General features: G+C 36.9%; 1 protein-coding gene across 1 annotated transcript in view; it reads right to left on the bottom strand.

Annotated features, from left to right (window-relative positions):
- The window catches only part of ARHGAP15 (Rho GTPase activating protein 15), a 702,765-nt gene that overhangs the window by 212,637 nt on the left and 470,717 nt on the right, over positions 1–19,411 (bottom strand). Inside the window, exon 11 of the mRNA XM_010853686.1 lies at positions 2,858–2,935. Within this exon, the coding sequence (XP_010851988.1) occupies positions 2,858–2,935 (78 nt within the window). The remainder of the gene's footprint in view (positions 1–2,857; positions 2,936–19,411) is intronic.

Below are 19,411 nucleotides of genomic sequence, written 5' to 3'. Positions count from 1 at the left end.
TCTTTGTAGAAGAAATGTGTTGCCCAGCTGTCTAGAATCCCAATCAGGACATGGTTTTTGTATGAAATATATTACAAGAATGATTTTAGCTGGTTATAAACAGGAATGGTTATAAAAAGCTGGGGCTATTTTATCCAATTTTTATCCACAGAGGGGGTACTCTGGTTCAGGCCAATGGGACCAATATGAATACATAAGGTAATGTTCAGTTCTGCCTTCCGCCCATGAAGGACAGTAATTCTGAAAGACAAAAGTACATATTAGTGAGCAAATAGATTCTTAGTTACAGTGTAAGTGAAAGTTGCTCAGTCGTGTACAATTCTTTGTGACCCCATGGACTATACAGTACATGGAATTATCCAGGCCAGAATACTGGAGTGGGTAGCCTTTCCCTTCTTCAGGTAATCTTCCCAACCCAGGGATAGAACCCAGGCCTCCCACACTGCAGGCAGAATCTTTACCAGCTGACTCACAGGGGAATTACAGAGATGCTCAGAAATAAGAAGCACGTGGCCACTGGCCAAAAGCATTGTAGTTAACACTTAAAAGCATGGTTCAACCCAAGCTGAACTGCTGGAGAGGTTAATGCTTCTTAGTATTAATACTTCTCCTATTTGCAACACACACACACAGACAATATACAACAGATATTAAGAGCTCCCTGCATGGAGACTCCAAGAGCTACTGGTTAATGAGGATAGATACAAGACTTATTTAAATCCTACCTTTTTAGGTGTATAGAGATTCAGGGAGGAGATAGATATTTCAAATAGTATGCTCTTTTTTCTTATTCCAAGACTTTCAAATTGTAATGCTTCTGAAATATAATCACTGAATATATTTGATAAAATTCTCTTTAAAAGAATGGCATTAAATATCTGGGTCTTATAATAGATGGAATTTTATAAGTTAGATATGCTTGTACGAATGCAAATTTAACTACCCAGCATAATGGGCACCCAGAGAAGGAATCTGACTGAAGGAATGTTGCAAGCTCCCTGGAATGATTTATAATCTGAGCCTTGAAGAATAAGGATAAATCTAATGAGACAGGAAGTTTTTGTATGTGGGATAGGAAGGAAAAGATAGGAGGATATTGAAAGTAGATGAAAGAGTGTATGCAAAAGCATTAAGAAATACAACAGCATGTAAATAAGGAAGTTCAGTTATGAATGTATTGTGAAAGAAATTCTGAGGGCCTGCATCTGGCTAGAAGTAGGTGGGAAGCCAGATTATGAAGACTGTATAAATTCTCCTGAAGGCAATTAGACACTATTGACTTTTTAAGTGAAAGGGAAACTTAGATGTACTGAACAACTACCAAGAGTCTGTTATGTTACTAAGGGAATACCACATCTTATCTCATTTCATTCTCACAAGTATTTCCAAAGCACCTCCTTCCTGTTTTTACAGATAAAAAACAGAGCATAGGAGAATTAAATAGATGCCAAGGACACAAGGAGAGAGTGTCTCGTTTTTATCCCACATGTATAACTCTAAACTTATGAGCTATCTGTAATAACATCTCAAGATGTTTCGATCTTTTATTTTCTTCAATATTTCCTAATTATTATTTTTTAAATTCTCATCTTTTTTTAGAGAAAGTTTAGGTTTACAGGAAAGCTTAATAGAAAATATAGTTTCCAATATACCCCCCTTATACTTGTCCACTCCCCCACCATTTCCCTTATTAGTAAGATCTTGCATTAATGTAGTACACTTGTTACAACTGATGAGCCAATATTTATAAGTTATTATTAGTTAAAGTCCATAGTTTTCATTAAGGTTCACTCAGGGTTATATATTATTTAGATTTTGATAAACGTATAATGACATGTATCCACCTATACAGTATCAAACAGAATAGTTTCATGGCCCTAAAAATCCCCCATGCTCACTCATTCTTCTCTCTCTCCCCTCAAATCCTTTCCTATCACTGATCTTTTACAATCTCCATAGTTTTGCGTTTTACAAAATGTCATATAGCTGAGATGATATAGTATATAGCATTTTCAGACTGGCTTCCTTCACCTAGCAATATGCAGTTAAGTTTTATCCAAGCCTTTTCATGACTTGACTGCTCATTTCTTTTTATCAGTAAATAATATTCCATTATAGGGATGTTTTATGGTTTGTTTATCTAGTCAACTATTGAAGGAAATCTTGGATGCCTTAAAATTTTACCAATTATGAATAAAATTAATGAAAATATTTTGTGCAGTTTTTTTGTGTGTGAACATAAGATTTGAACTCATTTGGGTAAATACCAAGGAGTACAACTGCTGGGTAATAAGGTAAGAATAAGTTTATTTTCATAATAACCTGCTAAGGTATTTTCTGAGTTAGCCGCACTATTTTTCATTCCTACTAGTATGAATGAGAGCTCCTGTTGCTCCACATCCCTGTCAGCATTTGGTGCAGTCAGCATTTAAAATTTTAGCTATTCTAATAGGCTTGTGGTAGTATTTTATTGTTGTTCTAGTTTGTAATCCTTTGATGATACATGTATTCCATAATTTTTATTGTTTTACTTACCTATTATATATTTTCTAACATTTGTGATTTTGACTCTTACATTTTCCACTATTCATTTATTTATCAATTATCAACATATATTAAACGTGTATTATATGTCAGCAACATTTTTCAAAGCTAGTTTATTTTTTACTCATTATTCTCGTCTTCATTTTAAGTTCATATTTTACTTGTTATTTATTTCACACAATGTATCAGCTAGGCCTTTTTATTGTACTCATCTTCAAATAAACTATATTCATAATACACACAGCAGAGAGTGTGAAATATTGTTAGAGACAAAACTACTTGAAAGAAGGTCTGAAGTAAAGAAATCACTTACCTTGGTTGACGATAAATCTTAACTTCTGTATTGTTGCCAGATTGCCACTAACACGATATATTCCATCAACATCTAGACCTGAAAACAAAAGGGCATGTTTTATATTCACTCTTATAAGAATGAGATGATAAAAGGAAGATAATAATTATACTATCTCTTCCTCACAGAGAAAACAAATTTCTTTTTCCTAAAGCAAGTAGTCTTCAATATTTTAATCCAAATAAACTAATCGTTAAGTTCAGTAACAGCTAACCATCGACAAACTTGATTGCAGTTGAACCATAAAAGAGCAGTAGGTAGCATCGAATTTCACAGTATAGTTATGATTCATTCCCAAAGACAGAAATCAACCTGAGGGTGCAGTAGGCAGAAGAACCTTCATGTATATGTGTATTATTGACCCTTGTTGGAAAGATAAAGTAACCCAAAGTGTTTGTGAAGTTTCCCTTCCTTAAAAATTCTTCCTTCCTTCTCTGCCCTTTACTGCTTTCTCACTTTTCTTTCTCTTTTTCTTCCCTTTCTCCTATTCATATTCTATTCTTATTCTGTTCTATTCTATTCTATTCTATTCATTTTATTCTATTCCTAGGGATTCCAATTCATTTCCATTTGGTTTCATTTTCTTTTTCATGCAGTCCCTATGGCATAACGTGTATTGGTCTGATTATTTGAAACTACAGAATGAAAATTCTACTCTCGATGTATAACTACTTTGATAGTCTCTAGTGTATTGTAGGTAATAGGATACTCCATTACAGAGGGGAAAAATAAAAATAAATCCTTGACAAGATAGTGACAACAGTTTCAGATTATTTTAAAACTAGTCATCTATAATTCAGAATAACTTATCCTGGCAGTGGGTTTGGATAATAAACCACTTGTTTTCCACATACTTATTTATATCTATATCATCTGGTTATTTCCATGAGTCAGTTATGAAAAAGAAGAAAATGGAGAAACAGGAAAATGAAAAGAGAAACACTTATTCAGACACTATTATTGTCAATAAGAAATGTTGATAACATAATTTTAATGTCAGGATTGAATATTCCTTGATGTGCCCAGGCCCTCAAAGAGACTTAGATGAGATTCAGATCAGATCAGATAAGTCGTTCAGTCGTGTCCGACTCTTTGCAACCTCATGAATCCCAGCACGCCAGGCCTCCCTGTCCATCACCAACTCCCAGAGTTCACTGAGACTCATGTCCATTGAGTCAGTGATGCTATCCAGCCATCTCATCCTCTGTCATCCCCTTCTCCTCCTGCCCCCAATCCCTCCCAGCATCAGAGTCTTTTCCAATGAGTCAACACTTTGCATGAGGTGGCCAAAGTACTGGAGTTTCAGCTTTAGCATTATTCCTTCCAAAGAAATCCCAGGGCTGATCTCCTTCAGGATGGACTGGTTGGATCTCCTTGCAGTCCAAGGGACTCTCAAGAGTCTTCTCCAACACCACAGTTCAAAAGCATCAATTCTTCGGCACTCAGCTTTCTTTATAGTCCAACTCTCACATCCATACATGACCACTGGAAAAACCATAGCCTTGACTAGACGGACCTTTGTTGGCAAAGTAATGTCTATGCTTTTGAATATGCTATCTAGGTTGGTCATAACTTTCCTTCCAAGGAGTAAGCATCTTTTAATTTCATGGCTGCAGTCACCATCTGCAGTGATTTTGGAGCCCCCAAAAATGAAGTCTGACACTGTTTCCACTGTTTCCCCATCTATTTGCCATGAAGTGATGGGACCGGATGCCATGATCTTCGTTTTCTGAATGCTGAGCTTTAAGCCAACTTTTTCACTCTCCACTTTCACTTTCATCAAGAGGCTTTTGAGTTCCTCTTCACTTTCTGCCATAAGGGTGGTGTCATCTGCATATCTGAGGTTATTGATATTTCTCCCAGCAATCTTGATTCCAGCTTGTGTTTCTTCCAGTCCAGCGTTTCTCATGATGTACTCTGCATATAAGTTAAATAAACAGGGTGACAATATACAGCCTTGATGTACTCCTTTTCCTATTTGGAACCAGTCTGTTGTTCCATGTCCAGTTCTAATTGTTGCTTCCTGACCTGCATACAAATTTCTCAAGAGGCAGATCAGGTGGTCTGGTATTCCCATCTCTTTCAGAATTTTCCACAGTAACATAGAGGTCAGCACCTCTGCAGTTTCTCTAAGGAGGTGATATAGCACCACTGTTAAACATTGTCATTCACGATAGTTAGTATTACACAAACTGATAAAAATTACTGTCATGGTATAACAGAATAAAGTCTTTTTGAAGTCTTTACTGACATGAAATGAATTCCTTCATTGTTTTACAATCTCTATTTTTATGTACTTTATAGTAGAACATTTCTGCTGCTGTGCAAAATATATCATCAGTAACTTAGGACAGACTGACATAATGTGTAATACTAGTACTAATGGCATAAATCAAAGCCATTATTCATTCAGTTTTAAGACATTATTTTTAGAGCAACTTTAACTTTACATCAAAATTGAAGTAAAGGTACAGCGATTTCCTACTTAACCCTGGCCCCTACACAGGTATAGCCTCTCTTGTTGTCAACATCTCCTACCAGAGTGATACATTTATTAAAACTGAGGAAACACCACCAATACATCTAAAGTCCATAGCTTACATTACGGTTCAGCCCTGGTGTTGTACAGTCTATTGATTTGGACAAATGTATAATGACATGTGCATGCGTGCTAAGTTACTTTAGCTGTTTCTGACTATGTGCAACCCTTTGGACTGTAACTGCCAGGCTCCTCTGTTCATGGGATTCTCCAGAGAGCAATACTGGAGTGAGTTGCCATGCCCTCTTCCAGGGGATCTTTGAACCCAGGGATCAAACCCGAGTCTTTTATGTCTCCTGCATTGGCAAGTGGGTTCTTTACCATTAGCGCCACCTAGGAAGCTCCCATAATGACAATGGATAATGACATGTATCCATCATTAAAGCATCATACAGAGTATTTTCACTGCCTGAAAAATCCTCTGTGCCCCACCTACTAGTCCACACTATGGTTTTATTCTTCCATGTAATAACTTCTATACAATTTCAATAAAACTGAATGGCTATTAACAAATATATTAATTGGTGTGAGTTTTGTAGTTCTGACTTCCCTGGTGGCTCAGATGGTAAAGCGTCTACCTACAATGGAGGGGACCCGGGTTCAATCCCTGGGTCGGGAAGATCCCCTGGAGAAGGAAATGGCACCCCACTCCAGTATTCTTGCCTGGAAAATCCCATGGATAGAAGAGCCTGGTAGGCTACAGTCCATGGGGTCACAAAGAGTCAGACATGACTGAGCAACTTTCTTTCTTTGTAGTTCTAGAATAGTCTAACAATAAATTAGCAAGCCTCTGTCCCTTCCTGAGAACTATGGATTTATGAGGAATTTAGATGAGGTGGAACACCTATTAGTATGTGGTGAAAATGTCTAAGACACATACATTTATAAAAATCAAATGTGTCCTTGTTTTCCTGATGTATAAAATAGCTCCATTAATCAAAGTGCACTCCAGTTTGTTTTTAAGCACAATGTGCACTTACAACTTAAATGTGATAGTCAATTAGAACTTTTCCAACGTTTGATTTTCAGTTTTTGCACTGGACTATGTTGGTCTTCAGTTTATGTACGTGTGCTCGGAACTTTGTAATTTTATACCATTTTCTTCTTTGCTTTGTCATGTAGATAATCTTTCTGACTTAACTTTAACTTCTGTGTTTTTAAAAAATGTTATAGCTTTTTAAAATATTAAAACTTATGCATTCAAGTATGTGTCTCCCTTTCAAATTTTTCCCTATTGGGGGTATCCGTAATATTTCTGAACAAGTAGCCATTACAAAAAATATTTTGAAGCTATTCTCCAAAATGACCTTCAGTGGCTCCATATTGTCTACAGAGAAATGTTTATTAATGGCAACTTTGGGGCCTTTGATGATAGTTTTTTGGTCTGGAAATAGTCAAAGGTCATTCAGAACCATGAATGTTGAATGAGGTCCTCTGCTTGTCATCACAAAATTTCCCTAAATGAAAATTATCTTGATTTTTTCCTGTGAGTTATCAGTTGCTCTAAAGGAAGTTGAGAAAAAAATTAGTTTGAAAAATAGAAATATTGAAGGAATGTGTAGATCTACATTTCCCAAATGAGAAATCTTAATATACATTTTTTAAGAAATCAAATTAGCCCTATTTAAAATAATGATTAAAAATGAAATGTCAATTAACAACAACTACAATAAAGTGAAAAAAAAGTTTTAATTAGTTGGACCTTTATCCAGGGTCAATAGTAAATACAATCATTTGAATTCTAACAATTTTTTTTGCAAATAAAGACCTTAATTAAGCCTCATTTTAATAAATATGTCTCTATAGGTATAAAATCAAGTACACTTTTTTTGAAGCTAGAAATTTTTCTTTTCTAATATTATTTTAAATGTTATTGAAATGCATCTGTTGTCTAGAGTTTTAAACTGAATTTCAATTAATGAAATTCCCTACTACCTAAAAACTTTTTCTCTGATAGAAATTTGATGTTACTACATAGGAAGTATCCCTTTGATCTTTCATAAATTTCAGTAGAAGTTATATATTTTTTTAACTTCAGTAATCAAAAACATTTGAAAGAGGAGTATGGGTTGAATATATTACATATGAGCAATTGGAAGGCACTATACTGTTCAAACAAAGCAGCCTCATTCTAAATTAATAAGCCAATTTTCTTCTGGAATAAAAGAAGGGAGTGCTGGGAATGGAGACAGGGAGGATAATTCAGACTAGTGCGACCACTGTGGTTGCAGACCTAAGTCACAGCAGAGAAACCGCTCTGTGGCTCACGATAGAAACCAGAAAGTATAAAGGAGTAAAGCAAAACACATTAGATGCAATTTGAATCTAACTTGACAGAACTTCCAAGCCCTTTAGATTCAGATATATCAACACCATATATCTTATGAAGGATAACAATCTCTGACATTTGTGGCTCCTGCTTTGAATGGCTCATGCTCCCCTGCTATCATACTTTTTAAATTACATAAATAGAGTGAAAATGACAAAGCAGATATTAAAAAGGAGGGTATTACATTTTGCAAAATAATCTGGAACACATCAGTGAGTTTTAGCAGTTATAAATTACATAGGTACAGTCTTGTAATTGATTAGCTCTTCCCTGAACAGCTCATGGAATGGCAAACCCCAAGTCCTGTGAATTGAACCCAAATTACAAAGTTTCATATGCCATCCTCTTCTTGCTCCAAGAACTTTGAAAGTCATGCCAAACCAAACCAATGTAAATTGGTGGATTTGGACATCCTTTTCATGACCACATTATCCTTGCTGGACTGGAAGCTACTTATTTTGGAAATATAATTAGACCTCTTATGATTTTTAAATGAGCAATATCTTCAAGGTACACATGTTGGGCCTTGGTGAAGTTTGGAGAAAAATCACTTTACGAGGTACTTCTTTCAAGAAAATACCCTGACTGAAAATGCTGACAGGAATTTTGCCTGTTATGCTAAAAATACTTTGGGAACACAATGAAACTAAAACATTGTATGCTTATTTTTATCAGACCAGCATTAATGTAATGTTGATGAAAAATTCTCTTAAAAAATCCACATTCACTGAAATGTCTTTTATTTGTTCCTCATCAGCTGACACTCTTAAGTTCCAAAATAGTGTTTACTGTTGACAGAAATCACTGGGTATTGCTGCAGGGGATTTTCAAAAGTCCTCCCCCTCCTCCCCTTTTTTTTTTTTTTTGAAGAAGCTTAGACTAGGATAGACACACAATTAGGAGTTATTAGACCAAATGGTGGTCTAAACCCAGTGGAAAGAATGCAGCTGTCATGAGTAATTCCCACCATAAATCTCAGACACTTTCCAAAAGGAAATCTAAGAGACCAACACTGTTTCCAGAGTTGACTGACTTATCTGCCAAAATATGGGTAGTTTTTAACAATGCAGATGAGCCTGTTAAAAATAGCTGCAAACTGTGGATTAGGTAGCATACTTGGTAGCTCAAACGATGGACAAATCACGAAGATGTAGAGTTTGAGCCTGGTTGAGAGGTAGGCTCAAAAAGCCTGCTTGTTTTTCTGGAATATAACAAAATGCATCTGAACCTCTGAAGTCTGAAATATGGGCTGGGAATTCTGCACAGTCTCTCTCCTGAGATTTATGGCACTTCCTAATTCCTAGGAGGCCAGAGCTACCGCAAAAAGAGTCATTCTCGCAATACTTTGGTCTTCTGGCTTCTCCCTCTGGCAAGAACAACTGAGCAGAGGAACACCCAGACTGCCCCCAAAGAGTGCTGCCCATTTCTTTTTCTATTCTTCTAAAGGTCCTGCTTGGTTTCAGAGATGTATTGGAGGAGAGGTTTTGTACCATTTTGAATGGCACATATTTCCTCCTCTAAATTGAAGTGTTTCCAACTTTATATTGCTAACTGATCTGATCACACACTTTAAATTCAGTGGCTGAGTACAGGATATAATTGGAAACTCTTTCTAAATTTAATTTCTACTCTGTCTCAATGGCTTGTATTTATCCTGTATCTTTTGCTGGCTTTATTTATTACTAATTTATTGTGAGATACACATCCTTCAAGAATGACTACCTTAAAAATAGTTGACACAATTCTGATTGTCAAACAAGAATGATTTTATCTTATATGAAAAACTTTGACTTTATAATAATCATTAAATGTTTTTTTTTTTTTTTTTTTTACTATAGAGGCAATATACTTGCTTGGTAAAAATGAAAACTAACCCACACAAGATTAATACAATGAAACCTAAGTAAATACCTCATCCTGCTGTCCAAAGACAGTCACTGTTAACAATTCTGTTTTAGTTCTTTTGTTGTTACTTATTTTATGTTAATGCATCACATTTCTGTTTATTAATTTATTAATTTTGAATGGTATTTATTCACTCCTTATCAGAAAAGATAAAGAGTCTATAGCTTCTACCACTTATCTATGTACCCTCTCTTCGTTATTATTAACTACCTTTGTCTATTTCTATATCTTAATATACCAAATTAGCTCTGTGTGTAAGAAAATAAGGAACTTATTGCATTTTACTTTTCCTTACCCTTCTCTTCTCTCTCATAACTTCCAACTTTATTCTTTGTTATTATTGCTTACGCTCTTGAAGTTTACAACATTTTGTTTTATTCTCTATAAATATTTTGTGGCTTATCTGTGGGTTAATATTAGTCACTATTTATAAGAAAGTGACTGTGATTGGGTCCCACATTAACCTTTTTTCACAAAGGAGATCTCATCAGAGTCTCGTGTGTTTTCTTCCATTGTAGGCCTCTTTATTTCTTCAATTAAGCACTGTCCAATAGAACTGTTTATGATTATGGAAATATTCTCTATATTAACTATTTAGACCAGCAGTCACTGGCCACATAAGGCTGTCTGCTGAATACTTGAAATGTGGTTAATGCAACTGAATAACTGAATTTCTATTTACCTTATTTTAAATAACAGCCACATGTGGTCTATGACCACCATACTGGATGGTACAGCTCTGTGTCAGAGTCAACTACTACTCTTCTCTTGTATTCTACTATTATTTCTTCTTGGATTTCTTTTTTAAGAGTTATGATTTTTTTTTTTTTTTGCAGACGTGTGTGGTTGGTAAATTTTCTTATTTATTCTATCTCAGTGACTGTTTTTGATAAAAACAATGTCATACTGTATTGTACAGGTAATTATATTCAGTATATAGTGACAAATAATAATGGAAAAATATGAAAAATAATATGTATATATTCATTTTATATATATATGTATATAGAAATGTATGTGTGCATGTATACTAAGTTGCTCAGTTGTGTCTGACTCTTTGTGACCCTATGGACTGTAGTCCACCAGGCTCCTCTGTCCAAAAGCTTTTCCAGGCAAGAATACTGGAGTGGGTTGCCTTGTCCTCCTCCATGGGATCTTTCTGACCCAGGAATGGAACCCACATCTCTATGTCTCCTGCATTAGCATGTAGATTCTTTACCACTAGTATCACAGGGTTCTTTACCAGCGGTGCCACTGAGTCACTTTGCTATACAGAAGAAGGTAACACAACATTACAAATCAACTATTTTTTAAAAGACTGTTTTAAAAAGACTGCTTCCTATTTAATTGTTAATTTAAGTATTTATAATTTAAAAATTTTTCTAACTTTGAAAGGCAATGTTCCATATCTTCTAACATCTCTGCTGTTATGTTTGATATCAAGTTGATTCTTGATGCTTTGCAGGTAAATTTCTTTTACCTTCAGGTTTAAAAAAAGCTTTTCTCTTTAACTTGTAGAAGTAAAATTTCACTCAGATGTGTCTACATCTAGTCCTTCAATCAGAAAACATTTTCTTATATTATTTGCATTATATATCCTTCTTCCTACTATTTCTTTTCACTCTATCTAGAACTTCTTTAAGATGGATGTTCAAATATCAGAATACTCCTTTGACAAAAGAGCAAATTAACTAGAATAAATGACGGTCATGGGTACTTCTGCATTTGTACACTATTATTATTATTATGTCCCGCAACAGGCTCCAATCTTAAATTGTCAGGCTGAGTGAGGATGAACCAGTGTTGAGTAGATAAGATAGTAGACTGGGCTTCCATGGTAGCGCAGCTGGTAAAGAATCTGCCTGCAGTGCAGGAGACCCCAGTTCTATCCCTGGGTTGTAAAGATCCCCTGGAGATGGGATAGACCACCCATTCCAGTATTCTTGGGCTTCCCTCGTGGCTAAGATGGTAAAGAATCTGCCTGCAATGCTGGAGACCTGGGTTTGATCCCTGGGTTGTGAAGATCCTCTGGAGGAGGGCATCTCCAGTATCCTTACCTGGAGAATCCCCATGGACAGAGCAGCCTGGCGGGCTACAGTCCCTGGTGTCACAGAGAGTCAGGCACAACTGAGTGACCAAGCACAGCACAACACAGAATGCAGGCTAGAGGTCTTCAGCTACCAAGTAAGGAGGACTTATATGGGGATATGGAGCACTTGTACTATTTTGCTTCTGAGCAAAGTTCTCCAACTCTGTGTCTGCTGTAGAAGACCTGAGACATTTCATTTTCCACTGCCTTCCTTCTCAGATGCCAGCATCCTCTCATTTGTCCTTGTAGAACCTATTCTCAGTTGAGCCTGTTCTCTTCCTTGATGCAAGGCAAATGGAGAGGGACTCAGCTTTTGACATGTTAGATACAATATTTTGTGCATTACTTTACTTACTGCCCTCTTGCCCGTTGTTGCTCTTTTTTTTTTTTTTTTTCAACTCTAAGGTTGGATATTTTCTAGGACATCCCAAGCAAGAACTGTACCTAATAATAGTGTCTGGGAATGATGCTTCTTTCTCTCTAATATGTTCACTTGTTTGATCCCATCTGCTTTCAGTCTTCCTGGAACTTTTATTTCTTGCTTGCTGATGGCACTTTTTCTCTTTTCAGCACCACTTGTTTTTTGTTTTTCTTTCCCAACATATATTTTCTCTTATTTCACTGGGATGATCTTTGAGGAAGGAGAATTCAAACATGACTTCTTGGCCTGGAAATTTGAATGGGGCCCTAGTTATTTTTCATAGACAGATTTTTTAATGCTGAAAACAAAAGTTTCACTAGATTGCAAAGATACTGCCATATAACAATTTTCTTTTCAATAGTAATCTAAATGACAGATGTGTGAAAAATTAGAATATTTAAAACACTTATTATGTGTCTCTATATCTAATGCTGGCAGAATATGTTAATATCGGGTCCAGGATCAGATTATCCTTCATCTTTTTCTCACTCCTGTATTTTTCTTTGTCATTAGAAGTTTCTACTGTCATTTATGGTTTTGACAATGTTCCTTTTATTACTGAGATTGCTTTATTTGGTGTATTTTTCTCTTTTATTTGTTTCATGAGTCCTTCTTTTTGTTTGGTAAATAACCGTTTTTTAAGATTCCATATTAAAACTCAACATTCAGAAAACTAAGATCATGGCATCTGGTTCCATCACTTCATGGCCAATAGATGGGGAACCAATGGAAACAGTGAGAGATTTTATTTTGGGGGGCTCCAAAGTCACTGCAGATGGTGACTGCCACCATGAAATTAAAAGATGCTTGCTCCTTGGAAGAAAAGGTATGACCAATCTAGACAGCATATGAAAAAGCAGAGACATTACTTTGCCAACAAAGGTCCATCTATTAAAAACTGTTTTTTCTAGTAATCATAAATGGATGTGAGAGTTGGACTATAAAGAAAGCTGAGTGCTGAAGAACTGATGCTTTTGAACTGTGGTGTTGGAGAAGACTCTTGAGAGTCCCTTGGACTGCAAGGAGATCCAACCAGTCCATCCTAAAGGAAATCAGTCCTGAATGTTCATTGGAAGGACTGATGCTGAAACTCCAATACTTTGGCCACCTCATGTGAAGAACTGACTCATTTGAAAAGACCCTGATGCTGGGAAAGATTGAAGGCGGGAGGACAAGGAGACGACAGAGGATGAGATGGTTGGATGGCATCACCGACTCAATGGACATGAGTCTGAGTGAACTCTGGGAGTTGGTGATGGACAGGGAGGCCTGGTGTGCTGCAGTCCATGGGGTCACAAATAGTCAGACTAGACTGAGTGACTGAACTGAAGTGAAGATTCCACATATAAGTGATATCATATGACATTTGTCTTTCTCTGTCTGACTTACTTCACTCAGTATGACAATCTCTAGGTCCATTCATGTTGCTACAAATGACATTATTTCATTCTTTTTTATGCTTGAACCCTTTTTCCTTTAAACTTTTATCTTATTTTGATTTTTTCCTACCTTCCTTGTATCTCTGTGATAAATTCTTGTTTCATAAAGACAATCGTTGCAATAAATGTTTGTTTTCCTTCTTAATATCATGACAAAATACTTATTATCAATTTTCCTTTACTTTTTTGTTTGCTTGATTTTGGTAGCAGTCCATTTTAGGTTACTTATTTATGAATGAAATAAGTTTTTCATCTAAGAGATATTTTATGGATTCATATGGAAAGAAGAATTTTGTCTTCTTAAGATATGAAAGAGACAGTATTTGTTGATAAATGAAAAAAAACATGTTAGACTGAAGAGAGGTCACCAAGAAAAGGGTGTTTTTTTCCCTTGAGAGGACTGCTTAGATACTGTGATGATAATAAATAAAACATTATTTTATATTGTTTTTGTAGCATATGTTGCTATTGTTGTTTAGTCGCTAAGTCATATCTGACTCTTTTGCAATGCCATAGACTGTAGCCTGCCAGTCTCCTCTGTCCATGGAATTTCTCAGGCAAGAATGCTGGAGTCGGTTGCCATTTCTTTCTCTAAGAGATCTTTTCCTACCAGGGATCAAACTTGCATCTCCTTATTTGCCAAGCTGGTTCTTTACCAGCAAAATTATTTTTCTATCATCATTTACCTATCATTTTTGTATCAATCATCTATCTACCTATATTTTTTATCATGCCATATTTGCTATTCTGTGCAATCCTAATGTCTTACGTAGCCTGGGAGCTGGGAAGATGAACTTAAAATTGGAAGAGGAAAAGGATAAAATATCCCAAGTATTAAGGGTGTTACTGATCACATTTCTTACTCATTCCATATTGTACCACTTATGCCTTGAAAAGATCTGCAGTGTTAATACTTAGGGATTGTGTATGGAAGGAAGAGCTAGCTGTCTTACTTATTATTAAGTATTCTTGTAAAGAGCTACATTGCTGAAAAAAATTAGGAAAACCATTTATTTCCCATACAGTCAATTCTTTTAAGGTAGGATACTGAATACTTCAACATGTAGAGAAGAATCACACTGAATTCTTTAAATGTTACCAGAAACACAGGAACATCCGCATCACTGTGCACTGTCATTCCTCTCTACTGGAATTTCTCCCTTGTGTTTATACTTGTTGCCATAGTATTTCACTAATTGTCTCATAATTGCAAATGCACATGTATGGGGTTCCCAGTTGGCAGTAATGGTACAGAATCTCCCTGCCAATGCAGGAGATGAAAGAGATGGGTTCAATCCCTGGGTCAGGAAGATCCCCTGGAGTAGGAAATTGCAACCCACTTCAGTATCCTTGCCTGGAAAACTCAATGGACAAAGGAGCCTGGCAGGCTACAGTCCATGGGGTCACAGTCAGACACAACTGAACGACTGAATACACACACAGAGAACATGCATACCATTATCAACTAGAAACAGTAGTATATGAAAAGTCCTGTGAAAACTCACATGAGTACCAAGGGCAAGGTCCTGGTTTCCATTTGCTCTGATACTTTTTATGCATTAGGCTTATTTTTGCATATCACCTCCATACATTTAATGCAACTCATAGTCCATTCAGACTTACTACTGGACCAGTTGCCTTTAAAATCATACCTTTTAACTTGTGTGTGTGTGCTTAGTTGCTCAGTTATGTCTGACTCTGTGACCCTGTGGACAGTAGCCTGCCAGGCTCCTCTGTCCCTGGGGATTCTCCAGGCAAGAATACTGGAGTGGGCTGCCATGCCCTCCTCCAGGGGATCTTCCCTATCCAGAGGTTGAATCCAGGTCTCCCACACTGCAGGTGGATTCTTTGCCATCTGAGCCATCGGGGAAGTCCACCTTTTAACTTATGAACTATTAAATATAAGTAAATAATGGAAAAGACAAGGGGAAAAAGTTCCAGTATGGTTAGTGTGACATAGATAAAAGCCATTTGTATGCCCTGTTTAATATCTGGGTAAAATGAAACGCCAGTCTAAGAATGCTATCCCAAATGTTGTCCCTCATTTTTACTCATTGAGTCTCATGTATCTTTTTAAAGTCAGCTGAGAATTTGAGTTCTATGAGTCTGAAGCATGGTATAAATAAATAACTTACAGAATTATACCAGTCTTATGACCTGAATAATATTGGAAATAAACTCAAAGTAAGAAGAACCTCATGGAGAAGGCAATGGCAACCAACTCCAGTACTCTTGCCTGGAAAATCCCATGGATAGAGGAGCCTGGTAGGCTGCATTCCATGGGGTTGTCAGAGTTGGGCACGACTGAGTGACTTCACTTTCACTTTTCACTTTCGTGCATTGGAGAAGGAAATGGCAACCCACTCCAGTGTTCTTGCCTGGAGAATCCCAGGGACGGCAGAGCCTGGTGGACTACCATCTATGGGGTTACACAGAGTTGGACACGACTGAAGCGACTTAGCAGCAGCAGCAGCAAGAAGAACCTCAAGAAAGCTTGAGTATGCTTGTGAAATTTCACTAGGAATCCTAATCTCTGATTTGATAAGACTAAAGATAACCACCTGAAATGATTTTTAAATGTAGAAAACAAAGTACCTAGAAATAGTCTTTAATAAACTCTCTTAGATGCTTATTTTTAAAAAAATCTTAGTTTTGAAGACAAATATTGGCCAATGATTAACTGACAGCATTTGTCTTCAAGGAAAATCTCTTGTGTCTGGAAGATATAGAGATTGAAATTGGTATTTGGCTCATCTCATCATCTTCTGAGTTTCTTGTAGGTCTGAGTTCTATTGTTATGTTATGCTGTGATCGTGCTGATGTAAATAAATCATTCCTTTGGTACTGTGACTGAGAGTGTTTCTTTAAAATAAATAAGTCTAACGTGGTCAGCCATCATCTGGTAGTTTGCATCCCTGGTGGCTCAGCTGGTAAAGAATCTGCCTGCAATGTGGGAGACTGGGGTTCGATCCCTGGGTTGGGAGGATCCCATGGAGAAAGGAATGGCTAACCACTCCACTACTCTGGCCTGGAGAATTCCATGGACTGTACAGTCCATGGGATCACAAACAGTTGGACACGACTGAGCAACTTTCACTTCACTTCACTATGCCAACATAACCTGAGGTCCAGACAGGAGTACATGACCACAGCAGGCTTATGAATAGAAAATAAGCTGCCTGAAAATGCCATTTCTAAGGAAAGCTTGGGGGCTACAGAACAGTAATCTGCACACTGTGCCCATGTATTCTTTCTTTTTAAAATTCTAGCAACAAACTTTCTTATAAGTTAAAGATATGCAATAAAAGGCTTACCAACACAAACAAGAAGAAAACACTGAAAAATGGCTCCCTCTCTGATGAAGTCATTATAGTTATATAAAGTCTAGCCTTTGATCCCATCATACTTGAAATGGATATTGATCTAAAATTTATATATTTGCCCTCATTTTTTTCAATCCCTCCACCTCTATTTTTTAAACATCTAAACAAAGTGACCTCATTGTTTTCCACTGGACTTTTTTTTTAAACATTGGCTGGGATGATTGAGATTCAGGAATGTGGGAAAATGGATTCCCAAACCACGTCCCTCCCCTTTCATTCTGAACTGTAATTTTTGGCTTGGCTTGAATCACAGTCATCACATTTCAGCCTGAATCTCTCTGTAAAGTGATCTTTCTTAAACATTTCTCTCACTCATCAAGGGATCAGAAACAAAGCCATTCTAGCCTTTCAGCAAAACACTTACAAGCAGCTTTTACAGAGAAGTTGCAAGAGCTCAATTTCCTCTAAAACGGGTTGAAAAGTGAACATTTTCAGTGCCTTGTTGTCCTTTTTTGTGAATCTTGTCATCTGTATGATATGAGTTCCAGCAGCTATTTTAATCTGTTTTTGTTTGCAATCCATTTGGTGTCCACCCAAGGAAATGCAGGTGATTCTAATTAACTTACTGCTGAAGATGTAGGAAAAAATATCTCAATTGTATTGTAAAGAACTAGACACTTGAAACTTTTCTTCTATTATTTATAACATCTTATTAATGAAAATGATTATATGAATATATTTACCACCTAATTCACGGCTGTTCACGTTTCTAAATCAATGAGGCTTATGGCACAGGAAAAAGCCACACACATACACAAATACACAGACACAATACAGGCCCCAAGAATTCTTGCCAACTTTTATTTAACAAGAGTAGCAACTTAAAAATAACATTATTTTTACTTTGTGCAACATAGTTTAATATCTGAAATAACCCTGTTCCAATAAAAACCTATTGAAATACTCTTAGGCCTAACTCTGCCCTGAAGGTAAAAGTGATTAATTGAAAGATTTTGGCAGATCTCTGCTCACCACCAGGGCAGTTTAATTTAGAACACATTCAACCATTTCTCAGTGTCTCTATGTTGGTGCAGCATAACTTTTGATCTTCTTTGGGGAGGTGCCTCTAATTCAGACCCTTTGGCTAGCTACTTCCTGGAGGGTTTTGATGGTTTGGCTCAGCTTAGCATTCAGGTGAGAGACAGAGCCCATTCTGGCTGCTGCTCCTACAGCGGATTAGGGAAGCCAAATTCCAGACACAAAGGAACTATACTTACAAGACTGTTTAAGCATATCAGGACCCCAAGTCCTGTTTAGATCACAGACAAGATGGTTCTTTGCAACTTCCTGATGCTCTCCCAAACTTCAGAGAAATTCTGTGTCATTTGACTCTTTCCTGGTCAAAGAAGATGCGCCTGACCATGACAATGGATGAGGCTAAAAAACGGAACTTCCTTCTCTCAAGAAACATAAATAAGATTACTGTTCTCTTTTTGAGAATACAAGATAAATAGTGAGAATGGTATTGTTAATATTTCTGCTAAACAGAAACATGGGGCTACTGCATAATACTCCTGTTTGACAAAGGACCCATGCTAAACTGTGGCTAAATGGAAGGACAGAGAAATTCCAATATATTCTAGATAGAAAGTTAGAGTTAGTAAAATCTAACACTCTATGCAATTTAACAAGTATCAACTAAGTGCTCACTGTATAGCAAAAGTGTCCGAGGCACTAGAGACACAGCAAAGAACAAAGAGTACACATCTCAGATGCCATCGAGCCATAGAATCATCATCTTCTGAAGCAACAATGCATTAATGACATGCATTGATCATGCATTAGTGACGACACCTGCAAGCTCTGATATTTTTACACATAGGACACATCGAAGCAATATATACAAGGTGGTATATAAGCTCTGTAGTCAACTTTAGAAGAAAACACCACCACGATATATATTCAATTTCACATTATATCCTGAAACAGTTAAGTTTCATCAGTTCAGTTCAGTCACTCAGTCATGTCTGACTCTTTGTGACCCCATGAATCACAGCACGCCAGGCCTACCTGTCCATCACCAACCCCCAGAGTTCACTCAAACTCATGTCCATCAGTCAGTGATGCCATCTCATCCTCTGTCGTCCCCTTCTCCTCCTGCCCCCAATCCCTCCCAGCATCAGAGTCTTTTCCAATGAGTCAACTCTTTGCATGAGGTGGCCAAAGTATTGGAGTTTCAGCTTCAGCATCAGTCCTTCCAATGAACACCCAGGACTGATCTCCTTCAGGATGGACTGGTTGGATCTCCTTGCAGTCCAAGGGACTCTCAAGAGTCTTCTCCAACACCACAGTTCAAAAGCATCAATTCTTCGGTGCTCAGCTTTCTTCACAGTCCAACTCTCACATCCATACATGACTACTGGAAAAATCATAGCCTTGACTAGACGGACCTTTGTTGGCAAAGTAATAT

Source organism: Bison bison, unplaced genomic scaffold (assembly GCF_000754665.1).
Source record: "Bison bison bison isolate TAMUID 2011002044 unplaced genomic scaffold, Bison_UMD1.0 scf7180017864330, whole genome shotgun sequence".
In the NCBI taxonomy this organism is placed as follows: domain Eukaryota; kingdom Metazoa; phylum Chordata; class Mammalia; order Artiodactyla; family Bovidae; genus Bison; species Bison bison.
The sequence above is the reverse complement of the archived record's forward strand: the minus strand, read 5'-3'. Positions and strand labels throughout refer to the sequence as shown.